The sequence below is a fragment of the Melanotaenia boesemani genome, chromosome 8 (assembly GCF_017639745.1).
Source record: "Melanotaenia boesemani isolate fMelBoe1 chromosome 8, fMelBoe1.pri, whole genome shotgun sequence".
In the NCBI taxonomy this organism is placed as follows: Eukaryota; Metazoa; Chordata; class Actinopteri; order Atheriniformes; family Melanotaeniidae; genus Melanotaenia; species Melanotaenia boesemani.
The window spans coordinates 1662971-1688266 of NC_055689.1; the positions used below are offsets into that span (position 1 = coordinate 1662971).

Consider the following 25296-nt stretch of genomic DNA (forward strand, 5'->3'; position numbering starts at 1 on the left):
GCAGGCCAAAACCATGGCTGGACTTAAAGAGAAGACTTGCCTTCCCCCAGGATGTGGCAGTCACTTCTCTCCGACCGACATCAGCCTCCTATCCAGGAATGCAAAAATATCATAGTTACTGAGCTGATGGTGCCCTAGGAGAAGCGGTTTCCCACGGCTCACCAACTAAAAAAGCCAAGTACCAGAACTTGATAGACAAAGCTGAAGTTGGCTGCTGTGGGTTTCTAGCAAGATCGATGCGTTACTTCCTTCAGAAGGTTGGGCTTGAGCCCAAACAACTAAAGAAAGCCACCAGAGATATAGCCGCTGCAGCTGAGACCAGCTAAAGATGGCTGTGGCTGAGGAGAGCCCACAACTGGAACCCTTCTGCAGGTGAAGGCAATTCAGTCTTTGCCACCCCACTCAGGTGAGATGTATAGGTATAGGCGAAACACCTGTGACCCTGAGAGCCCTGCTGACAGTGCAGAATGGTTTCCACTAGTGTCATTGCTCAAAGATCTCCACCTTTGCGTAGTTCCTGCAGCTGCTGCCAGTAGCATCTCTAATGTTTTTCACCTTATGGTGTGTCTTTCTTTCATTGTCAAGTCCCCCTTTCTACCCATTTTTATAGTAACACACTACTTCCTGCACCACTGTAGAGACAATGCTCCCAAGGTGGTGGTACCACACTATGTTCAACCCTGCTTTTATTCAGACTGAAGGGTTGGAAGTTATCCAGACAAACTGGGACACCAGGAAGAATCGGTCAAACCAACCTTCAAGGCTTCATCTGCCTCCACTGCTTTGAAACAGCTTGAAGTTGTTAATAATAACATCAACTTTGTTTCTGGACACCCAATGATAAAAATTTTATTGTGAGACTTGAACACTGTCAGAATCTTCACAAACCAGGAGGATGAAGTGGTTTTTGGTGGATTCGGCTCAACTTTGTGACAAAGCACCTACAGCTTCTCTCGCTGAGATGACGCTGAATTCAGATTTTTAATTTGACAACAACTTTGTGTTGAAAAAATTTACACATTTTCATAGATTAATCTTTATGCATTAACTTTGACAGGCCAAATAAAATTCCAGTAGGTTATATATATATTTTTTACAATGATCTGGCAACCCCTTGAAATTATCTTGCGACCCCCATGGAGGTTAGGACCCCCAGTTTGAGAACCACTGCCCTACATAAGGCATTTTCCAGTTTGGCTAACCTTACATTTTCTATCCTCAGTTCACCACTTACTTTTGTACTAGTTTAAGATATTTACTGGACTTGAACTGTTATGTTATTATGTTATTCTACTTTATTAATCCCAAGCTGGGAAATTCTCTCTCTGCATTTAACCCATCCTAGTTGCTAGGAGCAGTGGGCCGCCAGATTCCAGCACCCAGGGAGCCGTTGGGGGGCTGAGGGCCTTGCTCCGGAGCCCACAGTGGTTTACCGTAGTTGCCAGCCCAGGAACCTGAACCCAGCTTCTCCAGACCCAAGCCCACCTCTTTTTCTTATGATTTTTTTATGTGTTGTGTAACTGCTTGATTTTTAATAATAAAAAAAAAATAATAAAATAAAATAAGGATTTTTTTTTCTAAAACTTCTGACCAATAGTGTACTTAAAAAGTACACTGTGCTTCGTACTCTATGTACTCCTGTTATTTCCACTGTATTACTTATCAATACTTTGTTAATAAACTGACAATTAACTACGTGATCATTGAAAAAGCTGCATTAATTAAAGGGGTATAACTGCAGAGCACGGTCTGTATTACTGCAGCATTTAATATGGAAAAAATGAACAGTTACAGCTAAATCTTGTGCTGGTGCTTCTTAACCTTCCAGAAAAGAGGACTGGTGCCATCAAAGGAAAATGTAGCCTAAAATCATCCTAAGGAGCATTTTTAATTTATTTCTTGCTGGAAAGTAGGTGATTTGAGTTCGAACAAGAATTAGGAACAAATTAGACATGAGAACAAGTTTTTAACTTGTTTTTAAGATGGCGACCAGAAGGTAATGCAGATTTATTTCTTGATGGGTAATTAATAAAGAGTGAGACTGACTGAATGAAGCAGTGTGAAGAAGCTCACCTTTTCCCAGATGAGTACTGATGCTCATGTATCTGGCTGTTCCAGTAAGACTCTTGTGTTCTCTGTATGGGATGTGTTTCTTGGTCTCTGGGTCGATGTATTCTTTGGCCAAGCCGAAATCTATGATGTGAATGGTGTGCTGTCGTTTAGACCCTGGTCGGCCTACCAAGAAATTCTCTGGCTTTACGTCGCGATAGATGAGGCTTCTGGTGTGGACAAACTCCATCCGAGTTATCTGAGGAGGACGACAGTTCAGCAGAGTTTAACAGTAAACTACACAGATTGTTGTTTTTAAGGTTTAAACCAAGTAAAAAAACGTCTTACCAGTTGTATGGCTATCATAAGTACAGTCTTTAGAGAGAAAGTCCTGTCACACAGGTCAAACAGATCTTCTAAGCTGGGTCCCAGAAGCTCCAGAACCATGGCGTTGTATTTACCACACGGTCCAAAGTAAAACACCTGAGGTACGCCCTCTGGATGACCAGCAGAGGAACACAGATCAGTCACTTATCAGAAGCTTTTCTGCCCCACACTAAATCAATGTCATCATAAACCAGATCAGAGAGCCACTGAAGTTCACGCAACATTTACAGGTTTCTGTCGAAGCTGTGTGTGAAGCGAGAAGTTAGGCAGCATAGACTTTACTACGTTTAACTTTGGCATGTCCGCTGACTCGCCGCCTGCTGGGAGAGTCTGCTGCTTGGTTGTGAAGTAAAACCAAAAAAAAACAAAAATCCAAAATACTTCCAGACACTGCTTCTCAGATGCTATCACTGCCTAACTGTCCAGCCAGGTGTCCAGACTCTTACTGAACAGAAAAGTGCTTCACCGATGGACCAAAAAGGACCACCACAGGTCAACCCGAGGGAAAAATTTAAATACTCAATAAGGAAATACTGAAAACTGTCAATATATAGTACATATTTACAGTTCATGTACATAGTATACATCTTTATACTGCAATATCTTTTATTATTGTATGTTTATTATTATTTTCTTATTTATGTGAGTTTAAGCCGAGAGATTCCTCAAAATTTCCTTATGCTTGCATAATGACAAAAAAGAATCTTGAATCACAGTAACTGTGTGCTGCATAAAAACTAATCACTTATTTCTTTAAGACGCACTACAGAACTTTATCAGATGTTCTCAGTGATGCACACCCTCATGGGTGTGTGTGCTTTCACTCCTTTATTTTACACACTAATGACTGTGGCAGCCAGTATCCACAGCGTTGTATTTTGAAGTTGGCTGATGACTCGGCCATCTTGTCTCTCCTCGGAAGTGTTGACCCTGATCACGGGTCATTGTCTGGGATTTCACTGACTGGTCTGAGTCTTCCTTCCTACATATAAATGTTTCTAAGACAAAAGAGATGATGACTGATTTTAGGAAATAAAGTCCAGTCACCTCACCTGTCGTCATTTCAGGTGAAACTGTTGAAGTGGTGAACCAGTACAGGCACCTGGGAACTGTATTTGATGACAGGCTGAATTTTGAAGCCCATGTGGATTCACTTTGTAAGAAGTCTCATCAGTGAATGTATTTCTATCAGTGCGGAAAGCCAGACTGGTCCTGTCCGACCCAGACCACCCACTACAGGACCAGTTCAGATTCCTTCAGCATGCCGATACCTGATGCTGAGGTGAAGGACTAACAGACTAAAAGATTCATTTATTTTTGCAATAATTAGATTTTTAAATGATTTCTGGTGATGTGTGCCTTTTGTTTTATTTCACATGTCGTTACTGGATGTAAAACTAATTGCCCCCAGGGTAGGGCTGCACGCTAAATCGTTAAACAATCTCGATTCACACATACACGTGATCTCATTTCTACACACAGCGAAGCATTTATATCACGAGCTGCATCACAATTTTCTCCTAGATTTTTTCAAGCGTCCCCAAACGCAGCACTGTTGTTGGCTCCTCCTCCCTCAACCAATGGTAAAGCACCATAACAACACGTGATTCAGTGGAGGAAGCCGCCTGCAGTCCAGTGTTTGGAAAGAGTGAGCGAGAATGAAAGTGGAGGAAAGGCTGCGGTAAAAAGGTATTAATGCATTGCGACGAAAACTAACTGGTAGTGGCGAGTCCCCGCTCACCCAAACCGAGCTCGTATCCAAAAAATGTTCGCACTCGGCTGCGGTGTGGAAGTATTTTGGATTTAAGCCAGATGACGACAAATAGTGTGAGTTGCAGTAAAGTGTGTTTTGCCCTGGTTGCAGCGCTGCAAGGCCGCACCACAAATCACTGCAGTCACATTAAACGTCACCACAAACTACAGCACGATGAAGCCGTACGAAGCAAGAAACTAAGACAGACGTCAATAACCGGACTGAACCGTACAATGAACACGTGTGTGTGTGTGTGTGTGTACTGTATTTATATATATACCAGTAGAAAACTGACTTTCAGTGCAGTTTAATGTTTTGCATTCTTTCTCTTGCTAACAGGTATTTGATTTTCTCAAATGAGGAAATTATTTTATGTTTTCAATTGAAATTACTCTGGAAAAAAATGCATATAGAGCCATAAGAAATAAATACAACAGAATTTTTTATTTGTTTATTTAATGATTAATGTTGTTTTATAGGCAGGAACTGACTCTGTTAGTTCCAGGTTCAATGTGTGCAATAAGATCATTTTAAAAAGGTTTCCAGACCTCAACTTGTCCAGTTTTTTCTTTTTGGCCCGCTGTGTTTGACATCCCCCGCTCTACCAGAAAGACCATTTAAATGTCTTTTTTTCGTTTTGTTAATGTTCAGTGCAAAAACTACATTTTGTGAAAAATCGTGGTCTCTTTTTTGGTAAAAAAAAATATTGATTCTATTATTATTGTCCAAAGGAAAAGAAAAATGCAGACAAACACGTTTTCTTGCTTTTTTCTTAGTGTGAACTTTAAAGGTTTATGGTTGGAAAGTTACGCAGTGCACCTTTAGTGATAAAAATAAATAAATGAAAGTCTAACAAGAAGACGGTCCTCACCTGAACTTCCCAGCTGCTTGTAAAAGCGATACTCTAGGTGGAGCTGTGGTGCCCGGGATTTGATTGGTTCCTGTCAGAGGATGAAGATTAAACTCAGAAAAAGTCTGTCAGTGGAGGTTAAACTCAAGCTGTTATCTTTTTTTTTTTTTTTTTTTTTTTGCCCATCAAGTGTCACCCTAACCCAAAATAACAAAGCCAAATCATTTTCAGATTTCTGTTATTACATGAATGTTGTGAAATAGAGCGCAAACACATCCTCTCTGCTTTTTAACTAGTTTGATGGATAAAATCAGATTCTAATGTGGAGGCGGACCTGCCAGGTCCATGATGCTGTGCAGTGAGCACAGAGCCCACCTGAGGACGTCCAGCCCTCAGGACACCCTCATGACGCCAGTTTTTGAAAGCTTGGTCCAAGACATTCAGACCAGTGGCCTGCTAGAGGTAATCAGGGTGCACAGAGTAACAGCTTTGTATACTTGTTCACGTTTGTTTTCCTGTAGGTGCTCCTGATGATGGTCTGCTTTGTTTACAGATGCTTCTCTGCAGGTGTAGTTGCCGGTTGTCTGCTTTCTCTAGTTGTACAGTGGTTGCTGTTGCTTTCCATCTATTCTGCTATTATTTTGAATAGTGTCTAACAGACAGGTCATTTCTGGTCTCCACTGTTATTCATCCTTCATCTGTCGTTAGAGAACCTTGTACAATCTTTTTCTTTTAAATGATTAATTCATAATCATATTCAGTTCTTAATAAAATACCAAGGCACACTGACACACTTCAACCACTATCTGACTGACTGTCGGATCATGAACCAAACCATGAAGTCCAAGTTTACAATCCAGCCCCAAATAAAAACCATCCATGATAACAGCATTATTTATCACATTTCACCATAAAAACATCACCATCACTACTGTGTTGCTAAGAGACCTCTATTTAGACCTGGACATGATGATGAAGCCACTTCCTGTCAGACTTTCCACCAATCAGAAAGCTTAGATTGACGGTAACGTCCAATCAGGAGCAGCCAAAGATCAACCAGTGAGCAGAAAGTTCTATGTGTGTGTGAAAAGAAGAAAAATAATGCTCCTCTATGGCTGGAATAAAGCCAAGAAGACGTTTCTGATGCACGGTGGCGCCACAAAGCAGCTGAGCTGGAGTTGGTTTAGTGAGGATAGCAGGTAAATAGTAGCAGGAATAACTGGAAATGAGGAAAAAGTGGAAACATGGAAATAGTTTCTGTTGTGTGTTTGTTTCAATAACAATATTTTTCTCCTGAAAGCCAAGACTTGAGAGAACGATGAGATGAGAAAAGGTTTGGTCACTGTTGATCTGTGTGTTATTTCTACAAAGTTCTGTTAGTAATAAATTCTGCTTTCTTCTTCTGGTCGACCTTTATGCTGCTACATCTATTCATACATTCATTTTACATCATTTTACCTCCCAATCTGACAGCTGAGGCTGGAAACATCATGTCTGATGCTGACTGGGGTTAAAAGTGTTGAATTTCTATAAGCTTTAAAAAAAAACAAAAAAAAAACAGGTGGAACAAAATTAGGGTTGGCTTGAAGTTTTAAGGTTTAGTTATTATGTGGAGAAATGTAGAAGTTTTCTCATCATATGGCACAATATGCTGAAAGGATGACCATCTATTTGAAATTAAAGTTATTTAGATCTTTTTAAACAAGCAGCCAGACAGAAATCACTTTTTAAATAACTAGTGTAAGCTCACTTAGACAGGATAAACTGCCTAAACCAAGAAGGAGAAAGCTTGTAAAATCATTAAAAGAATTCACATTTACAACATTTCATTTGATTATTCCTGCAAGAGGCAGATTTTAGTTGTCATCATGGGTTTCTGTGTGTGCATTGATGAGCAAAAATATCATTTTATGCAAAATTCCATCTTCATTCTAAGATACATGTGGATTTATGGGATGATATCAACAAATAAACTATGCACAGAACAAAGAGAGCATATTTACCAGTTTGATGGCCACATATTCATTGGTGTAAAGGTTCTTTCCAAGTCGTAGCTCTCCAAAGTTCCCACAGCCGATCTTCTTTCCAACCCGGAAGTTTGGTCCGACCATCAGGACCCCAGAGTTGGAGCCAGCACCCCGCCCTGATCGGCTGCCTGTCTTCCCAGACATTCTTTTTCCTTCCTCTGCCTCCCCCTTTCCTCCTCCACCTCCTCCTCCTCCACCACCTCCTCCACCTACTCCTCGCTTGTCAAAGTCCATCAGTTTGTGGTAGCCTGGCCTCTCCACGGTTAGGCCGATTCCATGCAACCAAAGCAACCACCAAAACAACGGCCTGACCCCTCGCTAACTGTGGGATTTATTTATGGTACTTAAGATGTAAGTAGAATGGATAGAAGCTGGATTCAAAGGACAGAAGTAGATCTGAGTTACAACTGAAGTACTATAAAAAAAAAGAGTGATGATGGCTGGTGAGACTAAAAAGAGGTGTAGCTGATGATTTTTGGGTGGGGAGGGCGTGGTTGGTGAATGAATGTTAGGAAAATAAAAAGAAGATGAGGTAAGGAGGCAGCACTAGGAATGTATTTTTACCCCCTTGTAGGGGCCAGAGATGATGACGGTGGATAACGGACCAGTATGCCAACATAAGTTGCTAGCAGCACGCTAAACTGCCACATGAAACTGAAGCTACACCAGCTTTAGGTTTAGGGAAAATATTCCACCATGACAAAAGAATAAATAAATAAAACAAAATGAGCTAAAAGGCTTTCTTTCTGACTCTAAAGTATGAAAAGATATATCATTTATTCTATTTACTGTATAGGTCACAGCTAGAAAGCTTTTGAGTTTCTGGACTCCTGTAATCATAAAGCTAATAGCTTGTCAAACAGCTACTTGGTCCGGATAAAGTCTTGGTCTTGTGGGTGATGCTGTGTGCCATGCCACCTGGTAAAACACAGAAAAAACTATTAAGGTTCAAATGTTTCACAAAACTGTAGGACTGAAATTTTCTAAACGTTGAAGGTGAACGTCTGAAAGGACGTAATGCGTGGCCCTATTATTGAGCCTCGTTCCTGAGCGAGCAGAGGTTCTTTCTGAGCGCAGACAAGTTATATTCTGAACATGAAAAACATTAGGCACAGAATCTGTTCCGATCCGAGTAGATGTAGGAGGATAAAACTTCCCCTCAGGCTTATTCCTCTTCTTTCTCTCCTCCACATACAGCCACACGCAGCACACACACCTGTGCACACGCAACACACGCACCACAGCCACACACCTGTGCACATGCAGCACACGCGGCACGTCTGATCAGTTCTGCCAACACGCTCACTCAACTTCCTGCAGACCTTTGAAAGTGCCACAGCTCCAACCAAGCAGAGACTTGGACAAAGCGATCCTGATTGGCTGCTTTGCTGCATCGCGGAACACTGGGAAAAAATGGTTCCCCAGTCAAGAGGAATTCTTTTAATCTTTACATTGCATTACGTTTTCGGAGGATCCCTGTAGAAACATGGAAAAACAGTAAATACTTCCTGTAAATCTGAACTACGAGGATTAAATCTCCTCCGAACTCCAGCTTCAACCACTGATGGATCCCCATTTTAACTGTGGGATCCAGTAGAATTACACTGATACATCCATCTCACCAATCATCAACCATAAAGAGATTTGTGACAGAATGACCAACGCTTGTCTTCATCTAATTGAATCCATATAACCAGGCAGAAAATAGTCATTTTGGACAGAAACTGCTCTCAAAGGACTCTGGGAAATGTAGTTTTGGAGAATTCATGCTAATAAAGCAGAACTTTGCTTCATCTGCTTCTGCTTCAGTGAATCTTGGTTACAGCCTTGTGCTTCTTGTGCATGCCATCGGTTGAACAGGTGGATCCATACTTTGTTTTAAGGTTCGTTTTTTTGCTGGATTTTATGACTTGCTCTTTTGTTTGCTGTATTACATGTGTTTGGTGTTGATAGAAAGTACTTTGAGCTTTGGGTGAGCTCCACAGAAGCTTATTTTAAAATCCTGAGAGGAAAACAGGTGATAGATGTTTATAAAAAGCTGTTGTTATTAAGGTGAATTACGACATGAGGATTAGGTGTAGGTTAGCATAATGGCATAAATACAGAAAAACTGTTCATTGAAATTATTTTTATGACAAATAATTGTCTATTAAAATGTTCATATTTGCAACAGCATTTATGAAAAGATCATTTATATCATAGATTCCCCTTAAAGCATCTGTCATGAGTTAGTGTGCCAGAGCTAATATGAATGAAAATAAGGGGCAGATTTGTTAAAAACAAACAAAAAACCCAGCAGATTTCCTCCCCTTTGTTGTCTCTGATCATTCAGGACTGTTATATAATAATTAGATCTGAGAAAAGGAAATCAAATTAAAACGGTCCAAAGTCTGCGGTCCACCCTATCAAACATTTTCCCAGCATCCATTGTGAGAGTTGTGGAGAAGTCTTAAGATTCTCAGAAGACTAATTTTCAATGAAGCCCACTCAGTCTGAGTGACTAAGTTTTGACAAAAAAAAGCTGCCAGCAGGACGTGCAGGATGTGCAGGACGTGCAGGTATTGCGCTTGATTTCCCTGAATCCTCCAAAGTTACCACTAACGCTCCGAAACATTCCCACACAAATTTACAACAACCTAAATTTAATGAAGTCCAGCAAACACAGGCAGTTCTCGCTTGTTTTTTATTGAAGTTTATTTGTTTCCACTGACTGAAAGCCATTTCCTCTTCAATGCATCACTAAAAAGATAAATCTGGAAAAACCTTGTAAAAGTGCAGCTAGGAGCATAACTTCCACTAGAAGTCAGACCAGACATGGAGAAGCTGCATTCAGCTTCTATGCTCCACATGTCTGGAACAAACTCCCAGAAAGCCTCAGATCAGCTGAAACACTCAGTTTATTTAGATCCAGGTTAAAGACCCACCTGTTCTCTGCTGCATGGACTAGTTTTTATTTAGAGTCCAGATCTGGATCTGGTTCTTTAAGCTGGAGTTTTTAAACTTGATCGTGTTTTAATGTCGTTTTTATTCGATGATCTTTCTTTTTCCTGTTTCTTTTGTTTTTAATGTTACATTATGCTTCATGTATTCTGTAAAGCACGTTGGATCACCCTGTCGTGCTGCAGATAAACTTGCCCTGAGATTTCCACACATCTCCAATGATCCTTTTAACCCCATCCAGCAAAATGTCCACTTCCAGTCATCAAAGATGGACGTCTTCCACTGGATAATATAACTAGTTTTTAGTGCATGCTGGTCTCCAGTTACACAGTAAAAGCTGCATCAGTTACAATTAAAGATGAAAATACATCCTTTCAAAGCTGAAACAGGAAACACCCGGATGTGCCCAAACAATTATGCAGCGATCGATAAAACACAAACAACATCCTAAAACATGAGAGTTAGAGACTGAGATGTCATATCTGAGTGGAAGACAAATAGCAGTTAAATAGTAGCAGGAATAACTGGAAATGAGGAAAAAGTGGAAACATGGAAATAGTTTCTGTTGTGTGTTTGTTTCAATAACAATATTTTTCTCCTGAAAGCCAAGACTTGAGAGAACGATGAGATGAAAAAAGGTTTGGTCACTGTTGATCTGTGTGTTATTTCTACAAAGTTCTGTTAGTAATAAATTCTGCTTTCTTCTTCTGGTCGGCCTTTATGCTGCTACATCTATTCATACATTCATTTTACATCATTTTACCTCCCAGTCTGACAGCTGCTACACACTGGTTTATACTGGGATTAAAAGCTGCTACACACTGGTTTATACTGGGATTAAAAGCTACTACAGACTTGTTTATACTGGGATTAAAAGCTACTACAGACTGGTTTATACTGGTATTAAAAGCTACTACAGACTGGTTTATACTGGGATTAAAAGCTGCTACAGACTGGTTTATACTGGGATTAAAAGCTGCTACACACTGGTTTATACTGGGATTAAACGCTGCTACACACTGGTTTATGCTGGGATTAAACGCTGCTACACACTGGTTTATACTGGGATTAAAAGCTGCTACAGACTGGTTTATACTGGGATTAAAAGCTACTACAGACTTGTTTATACTGGGATTAAAAGCTACTACAGACTGGTTTATACTGGTATTAAAAGCTACTACAGACTGGTTTATACTGGGATTAAAAGCTGCTACAGACTGGTTTATACTGGGATTAAAAGCTGCTACACACTGGTTTATACTGGGATTAAAAGCAGCTACACACTGGTTTATACTGGGATTAAAAGCTGCTACAGACTGGTTTATACTGGGATTAAAAGCTGCTACACACTGGTTTATACTGGGATTAAACGCTGCTACAGACTGGTTTATACTGGGATTAAAGGCTGCTACAGACTGGTTTATACTGGAATTAAAAGCTGCTACACACTGGTTTATGCTGGGATTAAACGCTGCTACACACTGGTTTATACTCGGATTAAAAGCTGCTACACACTGGTTTATACTGGGATTAAAGGCTGCTACAGACTGGTTTATACTGGGATTAAACGCTGCTACAGACTGGTTTATACTGGGATTAAACGCTGCTACAGACTGGTTTATACTGGGATTAAAAGCTGTTACACACTGGTTTATACTGGGATTAAAAGCTTCTACACACTGGTTTATACTGGGATTAAAAGCTGCAAAAGACTCGCTTATACTGGGATTAAAAGCTGCTACAGACTGGTTTATACTGGGATTAAAAGCTGCTACAGACTGGTTTATACTGGGATTAAAAGCTGCTACAGACTGGTTTATACTGGGATTAAAAGCAGCTACAGACTCGTTTATACTGGGATTAAAAGCTGCTACACACTGGTTTATACTGGGATTAAAAGCTGCTACAGACTCGTTTATACTGGGATTAAAAGCTGCTACAGACTGGTTTATACTGGGATTAAAAGCAGCTACAGACTGGTTTATGCTGGGATTAAAAGCAGCTACAGACTGGTTTATACTGGGATTAAAAGCAGCTACAGACTGGTTTATACTGGGATTAAAAGCTGCTACAGACTGGTTTATACTGGGATTAAAAGCAGCTACAGACTGGTTTATACTGGGATTAAAAACTGCTACAGACTGGTTTATACTGGGATTAAAAGCTGCTACAGACTGGTTTATACTGGGATTAAAAGCAGCTACAGACTGGTTTATACTGGGATTAAAAGCAGCTACAGACTGGTTTATACTGGGATTAAAAGCTGCTACAGACTCGTTTATACTAGGATTAAAAGCAGCTACAGACTGGTTTATACTGGGATTAAAAGCAGCTACAGACTGGTTTATACTGGGATTAAAAGCAGCTACAGACTGGTTTATACTGGGATTAAAAGCAGCTACAGACTGGTTTATACTGGGATTAAAAGCTGTTACAGACTGGTTTATACTGGGATTAAAAGCAGCTACAGACTGGATTATACTGGGATTAAAAGCAGCTACACACTGGTTTATACTGGGATTAAAAGCTGCCACAGACTGGTTTATACTGGGATTAAAAGTTGCTACAGACTGGTTTATACTGGGATTAAAAGCAGCTACAGACTGGTTTATACTGGGATTAAAAGCTGTTACAGACTGGTTTATACTGGGATTAAAAGCAGCTACAGACTGGTTTATACTGGGATTAAAAGCAGCTACAGACTGGTTTATACTGGGATTAAAAGTTGCTACAGACTGGTTTATACTGGGATTAAAAGCAGCTACAGACTGGTTTATACTGGGATTAAAAGCTGTTACAGACTGGTTAATACTTGGATTAAAAGCAGCTACAGACTGGTTTATACTGGGATTAAAAGCTGCTACAGACTGGTTTATACTGGGATTAAAAGCTGCTACAGACTGGTTTATACTGGGATTAAAATCTGCTACAGACTGGTTTATACTGGGATTAAAAACTGTTACAGACTGGTTTATACTGGGATTAAAAGCAGCTACAGACTGGTTTATAATGGGATTAAAAGCTGTTACACACTGGTTTATACTGGGATTAAAAGCTGCTACACACTGGTTTATACTGGGATTAAAAGCTGTTACACACTGGTTTATACTGGGATTAAAAGCTACTACAGACTGGTTTATACTGGGATTAAAATCTGCTACAGACTAGTTTATACTGGGATTAAAGCTGCTACACACTGGTTTATACTGGGATTAAAAGCTGCTACAGACTGGTTTATACTGGGATTAAAAGCTGTTACAGACTGGTTTATACTGGGATTAAAAGCTGCTACAGACTGGTTTATACTGGGATTAAAAGCTGTTACAGACTGGTTTATACTGGGATTAAAAGCTGCTACAGACTGGTTTATACTGGGATTAAAAGCTGCTACACACTGGTTTATACTGGGATTAAAAGCAGCTACAGACTGGTTTATACTGGGATTAAAAGCTGCTACAGACTGGTTTATACTGGGATTAAAAGCTGTTACACACTGGTTTATACTGGGATTAAAAGCTGCTACAGACTGGTTTATACTGGGATTAAAAGCTGCTACAGACTGGTTTATACTTGGATTAAAAGCAGCTACAGACTGGTTTATACTGGGATTAAAAGCTGCCACAGACTGGTTTATACTGGGATTAAAAGCAGCTACAGACTGGTTTATACTGGGATTAAAATCAGCTACAGACTGGTTTATACTGGGATTAAAAGCTGCTACAGACTGGTTTATACTGGGATTAAAAGCTGCCACAGACTGGTTTATACTGGGATTAAAAGCAGCTACAGACTGGTTTATACTGGGATTAAAATCAGCTACAGACTGGTTTATACTGGGATTAAAAGCAGCTACAGACTGGTTTATACTGGGATTAAAAGCAGCTACAGACTGGTTTATACTGGGATTAAAAGCTGTTACAGACTGGTTTATACTGGGATTAAAAGCTGCCACAGACTGGTTTATACTGGGATTAAAAGCAGCTACAGACTGGTTTATACTGGGATTAAAATCAGCTACAGACTGGTTTATACTGGGATTAAAAGCTGCTACAGACTGGTTTATACTGGGATTAAAAGCAGCTACACACTGGTTTATACTGGGATTAAAAGCTGCTACAGACTAGTTTATACTGGGATTAAAATCTGCTACAGACTGGTTTATACTGGGATTAAAAACTGTTACAGACTGGTTTATACTGGGATTAAAAGCAGCTACAGACTGGTTTATACTGGGATTAAAAGCTGTTACACACTGGTTTATACTGGGATTAAAAGCTGCTACAGACTGGATTATACTGGGATTAAAAGCTGCTACAGACTGGTTTATACTGGGATTAAAAGCAGCTACAGACTGGTTTATACTGGGATTAAAAGCAGCTACAGACTGGTTTATACTGGGATTAAAATCAGCTACAGACTGGTTTATACTGGGATTAAAAGCAGCTACAGACTGGTTAATACTGGGATTAAAAGCTGTTACAGACTGGTTTATACTGGGATTAAAAGCAGCTACAGACTGGTTTATACTGGGATTAAAAGCAGCTACAGACTGGTTTATACTGGGATTAAAAGCAGCTACAGACTGGTTTATACTGGGATTAAAATCAGCTACAGACTGGTTTATACTGGGATTAAAAGCAGCTACAGACTGGTTAATACTGGGATTAAAAGCTGTTACAGACTCGTTTATACTTGGATTAAAAGCAGCTACAGACTGGTTTATACTGGGATTAAAAGCAGCTACAGACTGGTTTATACTGGGACAAAAGCAGCTACAGACTGCTTTATACTGGGATTAAAAGCAGCTACAGACTGGTTTATACTGGGATTAAAAGCTGCCACAGACTGGTTTATACTGGAATTAAAAGTTGCTACACACTGGTTTATACTGGGATTAAAAGCTGCCACAGACTGGTTTATACTGGGATTAAAAGTTGCTACAGACTGGTTTATACTGGGATTAAAAGCAGCTACAGACTGGTTTATACTGGGATTAAAAGCTGTTACAGACTGGTTTATACTTGGATTAAAAGCAGCCACAGCCTGGTTTATACTGGGATTAAAAGCTGTTACAGACTGGTTTATACTGGGATTAAAAGCTGCTACAGACTGGTTTATACTGGGATTAAAAGCAGCTACAGACTGGTTTATACTGGGATTAAAAGCTGCCACAGACTGGTTTATACTGGAATTAAAAGTTGCTACACACTGGTTTATACTGGGATTAAAAGCTGCCACAGACTGGTTTATACTGGGATTAAAAGTTGCTACAGACTGGTTTATACTGGGATTAAAAGCAGCTACAGACTGGTTTATACTGGGATTAAAAGCTGTTACAGACTGGTTTATACTTGGATTAAAAGCAGCCACAGCCTGGTTTATACTGGGATTAAAAGCTGTTACAGACTGGTTTATACTGGGATTAAAAGCTGCTACAGACTGGTTTATACTGGGATTAAAAGCAGCTACAGACTGGTTTATACTGGGATTAAAAGCAGCTACAGACTGGTTTATACTGGGATTAAAATCTGCTACAGACTGGTTTATACTGGGATTAAAAACTGTTACAGACTGGTTTATACTGGGATTAAAAGCTGCCACAGACTGGTTTATACTGGGATTAAAAGTTGCTACAGACTGGTTTATACTGGGATTAAAAGCAGCTACAGACTGGTTTATACTGGGATTAAAAGCTGTTACAGACTGGTTTATACTGGGATTAAAAGCAGCTACAGACTGGTTTATACTGGGATTAAAAGCAGCTACAGACTGGTTTATACTGGGATTAAAAGCAGCTACAGACTGGTTTATACTGGGATTAAAAGCTGCTACAGACTGGTTTATACTGGGATTAAAAGCTGCCACAGACTGGTTTATACTGGGATTAAAAGCAGCGACAGACTGGTTTATACTGGGATTAAAATCAGCTACAGACTGGTTTATACTGGGATTAAAAGCAGCTACAGACTGGTTTATACTGGGATTAAAAGCAGCTACAGACTGGTTTATACTGGGATTAAAAGCTGTTACAGACTGGTTTATACTGGGATTAAAAGCTGCCACAGACTGGTTTATACTGGGATTAAAAGCAGCTACAGACTGGTTTATACTGGGATTAAAATCAGCTACAGACTGGTTTATACTGGGATTAAAAGCTGCTACAGACTGGTTTATACTGGGATTAAAAGCAGCTACAGACTGGTTTATACTGGGATTAAAAGCAGCTACACACTGGTTTATACTGGGATTAAAAGCTGCTACAGACTAGTTTATACTGGGATTAAAAGCTGCTACAGACTGGTTTATACTGGGATTAAAAACTGTTACAGACTGGTTTATACTGGGATTAAAAGCAGCTACAGACTGGTTTATACTGGGATTAAAAGCTGTTACACACTGGTTTATACTGGGATTAAAAGTAGCTACAGACTGGATTATACTGGGATTAAAAGCTGCTACAGACTGGTTTATACTGGGATTAAAAGCAGCTACAGACTGGTTTATACTGGGATTAAAAGCAGCTACAGACTGGTTTATACTGGGATTAAAATCAGCTACAGACTGGTTTATACTGGGATTAAAAGCAGCTACAGACTGGTTAATACTGGGATTAAAAGCTGCTACAGACTGGTTTATACTGGGATTAAAAGCAGCTACAGACTGGTTTATACTGGGATTAAAAGCTGTTACAGACTCGTTTATACTTGGATTAAAAGCAGCTACAGACTGGTTTATACTGGGATTAAAGCAGCTACAGACTGGTTTATACTGGGACAAAAGCAGCTACAGACTGCTTTATACTGGGATTAAAAGCAGCTACAGACTGGTTTATACTGGGACAAAAGCAGCTACAGACTGGTTTATACTGGGATTAAAAGCAGCTACAGACTGGTTTATACTGGGATTAAAAGCTGCCACAGACTGGTTTATACTGGAATTAAAAGTTGCTACACACTGGTTTATACTGGGATTAAAAGCTGCCACAGACTGGTTTATACTGGGATTAAAAGTTGCTACAGACTGGTTTATACTGGGATTAAAAGCAGCTACAGACTGGTTTATACTGGGATTAAAAGCTGTTACAGACTGGTTTATACTTGGATTAAAAGCAGCCACAGACTGGTTTATACTGGGATTAAAAGCTGTTACAGACTGGTTTATACTGGGATTAAAAGCAGCTACAGACTGGTTTATACTGGGATTAAAAGCTGCTACAGACTGGTTTATACTGGGATTAAAAGCAGCTACAGACTGGTTTATACTGGGATTAAAAGCAGCTACAGACTGGTTTATACTGGGATTAAAAACTGTTACAGACTGGTTTATACTGGGATTAAAAGCAGCTACAGACTGGTTTATACTGGGATTAAAAGCTGCTACACACTGGTTTATACTGGGATTAAAAGCTGTTACACACTGGTTTATACTGGGATTAAAAGCTGCTACAGACTGGTTTATACTGGGATTAAAAGCTGCTACAGACTGGTTTATACTGGGATTAAAATCAGCTACAGACTGGTTTATACTGGGATTAAAAGCTGCTACAGACTGGTTTATACTGGGATTAAAATCTGCTACAGACTGGTTTATACTGGGATTAAAAACTGTTACAGACTGGTTTATACTGGGATTAAAAGCTGCTACAGACTGGTTTATACTGGGATTAAAAGCTGCTACAGACTGGTTTATACTGGGATTAAAAGCTGCTACAGACTGGTTTATACTGGGATTAAAAGCTGCTACAGACTGGTTTATACTGGGATTAAAATCAGCTACAGACTGGTTTATACTGGGATGTATGTGTATGTATGTATGACAGGCGACATTTGTGTAATGTTGCGCTCGTTCACGCCGACGTTAACAAGGGGGCGACTTGACACAGGAAAATAGAAAAATGTTCCATTTTTAGGAGTCACGACTAAATAATCCACCAGCTCCCATTGACACAAACCGATAACAAACGCTATAAACAAACATATCTTTTTTTTCTTTTCAATAGACCAGTGAACAACCCAGGATTGAAGTACCTCATCTACACGTTGGACAAACGGTATCACTGCCATCTCGTCACCATTTCAGTGGAGTGTCTCTCCTGCTCTATATGATAATAATAATAATAATAATAATAAATTTTATTTCAAGGCGCCTTTCAAGACCCAAGGTCACCTCACAAAACAATTAAAACAGTTAAAAACATAAAACAATTAAAACAGTTATAAACATAAAACAAACATCAAAACAAACATCATGCAACAAACAGTTAAAAACATTAAGATGAAAAGGCCAGTTTGAACAGATGAGTTTTAAGTTGTGATTTAAAAGATGGGAGTGAGTCAATGTTACGGAGTTCAGGTGGGAGTGTGTTCCATAACTGGGGAGCAGAGCGACTGAAGGCTCTGCTCCCCATGGTAGTGAGACGGGCACGGGGCACAGAAAGGTGAATGGTGGAAGATGATCTGAGAGTGCGGGAGGGAGTAGCTATATGGAGTAGGTCAGACAGATATGGAGGGGCCAGATTATGGAGACATTTGAAGGTGAAAAGCAGGATCTTGTAGTTAACTCTGAATTTTATAGGGAGCCAGTGAAGTTGTTTAAGAACCGGTGTGATGTGTTGAAAAGAAGGTGTGCAAGTGATAATCCGGGCAGCAGAGTTCTGAAGAAGCTGTAATTTATGAAGTGATTTATCGGGGAGACCAAAAAGAAGTGAATTGCAATAATCGATTCTTGAGGTGACCAGACTGTGGACGAGGATAGCTGCAGCATGTGGAGTGAGAGATGAACGCAAGCGGTTGATATTTCGGAGGTGGAAGTAGGCAGACCGGGTGATACTATTAATGTGTGAATGAAATGAAAGGGTGCTATCGAAAATGACGCCGAGACTCTTTACCTGAGGGGAAGGGAGAATAGTGGAGCTGTCAATGTTAACAGAAAAACTGTGAGATTTGGTTAGAATAGTGGGTGTGCCGACAAGGAGAACTTCTGTTTTGCTGCTATTGAGTTGGTGATGAGTGTGGTGAGGGTGTTGACGTGGCTACAGTCCGATGTTTCGCCACTGCTACCAACCTGTGGTCAAGCAGCACCATAGTATATAAATGTTGTGCAACATTTTATTGATGCGGATTTCAACGTGAAAATTAAATGTCTCCAGACTCATTTTTTCCAGATCATACCATCTGACACATTCAATAGCTATGGGGACCTGGTGGAAACTAGTCTGTATTACTACAGACAGCACGCACACTCTCTCTCTTCCTCTAATCGTGTTAAATAATCGAGATCTCAATTTCAATCAAAATAATCATGATTATTATTTTTCTCATAATCGAGCAGCCCTACTCACCAGTATATATAGTTACATGATGGACAGACAAACAGAGAGATAAGACTGAGGAGGAAGTCTGAGATAGCAGCAGAGGATGTCAACACATTAGCCCTGATATCATTAGCAGAAAAACATGACCCAGAAAGGCTCAGTGAAATGGGAACTATGATCACAATGACCCTTTTTTGCATGTCTGTGTTTTTGCTGAAAACAGAGTGAGACATCTCTAACTGATCACATCAGTTACAAGAGTCACATTCTTCCAGTTTAACGTCTTATCATCCATCAAAAGTTTGCACTGAACAGTTGTTTTGAAGTCAGGAATTTACCGTTTTCAGTAAGTGAGTTAATAGAGATAAAAGTTAGAGACAGAAGTTGTTCCCTCAAAGTATCAGAATAACTGCATCAGATCACTTGGCTCAGATCGGACCCATAAACCTGGAACAGATCTTATCAGAACCAGGTCTTCGGCTGTATGGATTGTGGTGGTGTTGGTTATCTCCATCCACCTCTTGTGCATGTTTACAGCTAAGGTGGCGCAGCAGATTGCTCATGCTGCTGCCTGTGGCCACATCTTTATCTGGACATCATTTTCAGTAACTACTTGTGTGGTCCACATCCTTTTAAAACCAAACTATCTCCAGACCGCAGAGTCAGCTCCTTCTTTCTGCGTCAACATGTTCAACGTCTGCTACAGCTTCGCTTTCTGAAGTTTCTATGTCCATTTTCACCACTCAACATTTCCAATAACAGCTGTTCTGCTCCAGGATTGGTGGTGCAGCAGTGAAAAAGATCCCCCTCAAACAGTTTCCTGCTGGACCGCATTCCCAGGGCTGTGTAAGTTATCAAAACCGGTGTCTGACGTATAAGAAAATTTCATATAACAAACATAACGACTAGTTTTCATTGGGCTGTATACTGCATTACACTGTCAGTCAAAGTGCATCATCAATGATCATCATCATCAACCAGAGGGACCTTCAGCTCTGGCTTTTACTCCAAGTCAAAAAACACCCCATAAGAGTGTAAAAGTCTGTCAAATTAAATTTATTTTATCACTAGTACCAACCTTCTTATGCACTTATCAAACAACTACTGATACCCAAATAAACAAACAGGCATGTGTTGACAGAACTTCAGCTCGTTGCTTGGAAATCCCGACTTGTAAAAGTGGGAAACAGGCTCAGATTAGTTTCATAAATGAGGGAATTCATTTGTTGAAACTTTATCAAACAGCAAACTGGCTAAAATCAGATTCCAAAATTAAATGAAAAAATCCTTCCCTAGCTAAAGCTAGAGCCTTTAATTATACCCTGCAAAGCAGGTCAGACACTGTCTTTTACCCTCCCACAGAGGCCTCTGCAGATTGAGCAACTCCCTGATTGAAAAAAAGAAAGAAAAGAAAAAGGAAACTCAATAGTGCTATATAACCAATATAAAAAGCCTTAGTTCTGTGTACAGTTCATCACTCCCAAACACTATGACCTCAGCTAAACAGAGTTTAAAACTATTTTTATGAACATGTACTCTAAGGCCAAGACCTGTAATCACAGAGATTCCTAAGAAAATAAATTTTATATTTTTTTAAAGAAAAAGAGAAACGTATTTCAACATAGGAATGATCATTCTATAAAGTCTAGGGTTATCAAATTTCCTTTAAAATGTCCTTTAAAACCATGCAGCTAGTTCTGGAACAAGATTTAAATAAAATAGTGCTGAGTCAAAACTAATTTGTTCTTCCTAACAGCGAACGCTCAAATAAAAGCTTTAAAATAATATGAAATAAAATGTTTAATGAAATAAAATAACTGAAGTGATAAAATAAGAACTTCAATGAAATCAGCCAGGGCTACAAGGTGGTGGCTAGCACCGCAGCCTCACAGCGAGAAGGTCGCTGGTTCAAACCTCGAGGGGGTGTACAGTTGCCTTTCCGTGTGGAGTTAGCATGTTCTCCCACCATCCAAAGACATGCTGGTCTCTAAATTCTCCCCATGAATGAGTCTAAGTGGTTGCTTGTCTCTCTGTGTTGGTCCTGTGATGCAGAGGTCCCCAACCCTGGTCTCCAAGGTCCACTATCCTGCAGGTCTTAGATGTCCCTGCTGCAACACACCTGATTCAAATTAAACGGCTTCCTGAGAAGCTCAGCTCAAGTCTGCTAATGGGCCACTAGTTTGAATCAGGTGTTTTGCAGCAGGGAGACATCTAAGACCTGCAGGATAGTGGGCCTTGAGGACCAGGGTGGGGGACCTCTGCTGCGATGGACTGGTCACCTGTCCAGGTGTACCTGCCTCTCACCTGCTAGTTGCTGGGACAGGCTCCAGCTTCCCCTAAGCCGTACTAAGCTGTACAGAAAATTAATGAATTAATATAAAAAAAAAAAAAAAAAAATAGAATTAAAATCTTAACCTATAAAATGAAATAAAGTTAAAACAAAGCTGAGTTAAATTTAATTAAGAATTAAATTAATAAAATTTTATTAAATAACAATTTATTAATTCAATTTATTTATTTATTTATTTAATTAAATCAAATTAAATAAAATAACTGAAAACAAAATTGAGTTGAAATAGAAAATTTGAATTAAATGATAAAATAACTAAACAACTAAAATAGTGAAATAGTAAAATAATTATAATAAAATAAAGTTTAACTAAAAATTCAAATATATTGTTAAATGAAATTTAACTTAAATAATCAAATAAAATAAACCAATTTTTTAAGATATGATAAAATTCTAAGTTGAATCACCACAATTTAACACTGAGCTCATTCAAGCTAAACGGCCAAAGTTTTGTGGGTTTTTTTTTTACACCTACTAGCCCGAATTAAACGTCATAAGCTACAGTACACACCGACAGCCACAGGCCACAAGCCTGACTCTTAATACCAAGCAACTGGTGCAACAGGAGAACAGGAGGGGAAATCTGATTTAAAAACACTTCCTTGTTTAACTCAACATTGGCACATATTATTGTGTGTGTGTATATATATATATATATATATATTTATATACACACACACACACATGTGTAAATGATATTTACATTGCTAGTAAAGATTAAAAGTGCTTTAAATTGATTTTAAAGTCACACCATGAGAAACATCAAGAAGCTGTGTGACGGCCTAGCAATATTTAACATGCTTTTTGTGTTTGAATAGATACTGCAGAAGTTTACTTCCAAACCTGCTTCTGGTTCGTGTGTTTACGTCTAGCCGTGTGTACGGTCTGCGCTGCCTTGTCTGAAAGCTGATAACATGTACACAATAAGTACGTACAAACTTCCTGTGTAAGCATGACAGGTGCTTCAACAACAAAAGGCTATGCCTCATTTTTACTGTATTCTTCCTCCCACTCCCGTTCAATGTTATTAACAGTACTGACCAAATTGCTGTAAATGCCTGTTTTAGATAAAGTACTTGTTTAATAGTAAGGTCCACTTTCACGATCTGTCCATACTGAAATACAATCATTTTTGATCACCATTAACTGTGCATCACCGACACCTTATTGAATAAACAGAGATCTAACATGTACAGGGAGCACGAAATTAACTAGACCTTATGAGATTACTTGACAGCTCTTGATGAGGTTTCTGGGGGAAATGCAGCAAATCAAAGTTTATAAACATTTGGTTCACCGCCTACAGTAATCATCAACTTGGCTCCGCTGAATCCTCCTCATTTCTGAATATGAACTAAGAGTACAAGGGGGGGGAAACAAACAACAACAAAAAAGGCAACCAATGAGGCGGCACAAGCTCCGAAACCTACAAGTAATTTAAATTTCTATACAAAAAGCTTCTGAGTGAGGACCAAAGGAGCTCGAGTTTACTAACAGAGTTAGCTAATGTTAGCTGACACAGCTAATGTTAGCTGATACGACTTCTGCACATTCCCACATTTAGAGACGTTTTCAGTTCACTTTAATAAGTATGGCTCTGCCATCGCTACGCGTCACTTACTGGTTGTCTATTTAGATAAATCCGTTATTATACTGTTACTGTATAGGCAAACTGATAACAAATCTTAGAGACGCAGGAAGTTAGGTGTAGGCCACAGGAGTTTGTATTTCTGGCCTCAGTGTAGCCTTAAAATGTTAGCTTCATTGAAACAATTTTTAAGTATATAGCTGGAGAAAAAGCAACAGAAAATTAGGAATTGTGTTGCCAAAGAATATTAACAGATTGCAGTAAATAGTTTACCCCCCCGCCCCCCCAAAAAAACATATCAACAGCCAGCTGACGTTTACTTGCGTTTATGGTCGTAGCCAAACATAGCCTGATACAAGCTAACCTATTAGCCACTCAGCTACCTAGCTGTTAGCTATCGCTGAAATTTTGCCTCCACACACTGTCATTCATGAACGTAGCAAGCTAATTTTACCATCATATTTGTTCAAAGTTTAAAGTTTGTCTGACATACCTGTTTTAATGTCCTTTATGTCGTTATTTCTGTAGCTTGGAATACATTGTTTTCGTTTTCCTGCTCATCTCTTTTTCAGTGGATACTTGGCTAACCAGCTGAGGAGGCTCGCCAGTGATCTTAACGCAATTTGCGTAAATACAAACTAATGCTGCGTATTTTAAAAAAACGAACGTAACGTGCTCTGAAGAATATTTCACTAAACATCTGCGTGTTTATGATTGTACGTGAGAGTGGGAAATGGACACATATGTGAAAGAAAAAGACTTCTCCACTTATGGCCACTAATTACCTGAGATAAGTTATCTGATTTAATTTAAAAAGTTAGTTAAAATGCTGAAACTCTGGTCTGTGTGTGTTATTTTAATCACATATCAGATAAATGACTGATGTCATATTGCTGTGATAATTAGTTTCAGAATTATTTAAAACAAATGAGCTAGTTTCAGATACTTTCTGATATTAATATTAAAGCAGGTCCTTTTATACATGAGCAGCCCTGTCTTTGCTTTATTTATTTATTATGTAAATTCCTTCAGACATAATTTACTTTTTCTGCTGTTTGTGCTTTCTCTCATTTCATCAAAATATGCTGTAGTTGGATGATCTGGAAAAAATAACATGAACACTGGAACATATTTAAGTATAATGAAATATTAAATACATTAATAATAATAAACAAATAAAGGTCTGTAACAAATAAATAATATAAAAAAAATACATAAAGAGTATATAAAAGCAAAAAATGATATATGAAGTCATTTAAATCAATTTAAACTATTTGACTTTATATTATCTTCTCTTTTTAATACATTAATTTTATTTTACTTTTATTTAATATTTTATGTATTGATCCATTTATTTACAAATTCCAATCCAATCTATAAATCCTGGTGTCACACAGGAGACTGTCATGGCAGCCAGTTCATGGCCTGGATAAAACTAATTGCCATGTGGGACCTTTCTCAACATTGTGTAATGTGCGTGTTGTTTAAATGAATTACAAATCATTTGGTTTTACAGCTCTGATATAATCTCTCTAGCTTTCTTTCTTTCTTCTTTTAAGCCTCTCAAAGTTTCGGTAACGGATGAGGTTTTCTTGCTATAACTCTCACCTGCAGGCAGCATGATGACGCTCCACGTTATCAGCAGTAAACTTTCCTGCTCTGATTGTCTGACTATCGCTGTCTTCATCGCATCCTGTCTGTACATACATACGTACATCACTTGTCCGTTAGGTGTGTGAGCGTGGAGGTTAAATAAAGGTGTGCTGTCAGAGATGCGCTGAGGGAGCTGCAGACATGTTGGCTCTGCTGATAAGTTTGCTGTGCTGGATCCCAGCTGATGGTGAGATTCTCACTTGCTTTAAATTAACAGAATTATTATAACAGTTTTTTTAAAGTTACATATTAAATACATTTAATTTAACATAATTTATTAGTGTAAATTACAATCATAAATAAAATACAGCACCAGGCTCACACTGCTTTCCTCCCTTGATGGATGAATTGTTTTGTTTGTCATCAATGTGTTTTTTAGGTAATTG

The 25296-nt window shown here is 39.0% G+C and overlaps 1 protein-coding gene across 5 annotated transcripts in view; it reads right to left on the reverse strand.

Moving 5' to 3' along the window:
* The window catches only part of LOC121643881 (casein kinase I-like), a 51412-nt gene extending 27512 nt beyond the window's left edge, over positions 1-23900 (reverse strand). For 4 of the 5 annotated variants that reach the window (XM_041991476.1, XM_041991474.1, XM_041991475.1 and 1 more), the window contains exons 1-5: positions 23751-23900; positions 7043-7984; positions 5061-5130; positions 2398-2546; positions 2074-2308 (exon numbers count right to left, since the gene is read on the reverse strand). In XM_041991476.1, coding sequence (XP_041847410.1) covers positions 2074-2308; positions 2398-2546; positions 5061-5130; positions 7043-7300 — 712 coding nt within the window. In that variant the 5' untranslated portion in view covers positions 7301-7984; positions 23751-23900. Of the gene's footprint in view, positions 1-2073; positions 2309-2397; positions 2547-5060; positions 5131-7042; positions 7985-18033; positions 18063-23750 lie in introns of those variants that run through there. The other variant, XM_041991472.1, reaches the window with a different exon arrangement.
* Positions 23901-25296: the final 1396 nt, after the last annotated feature.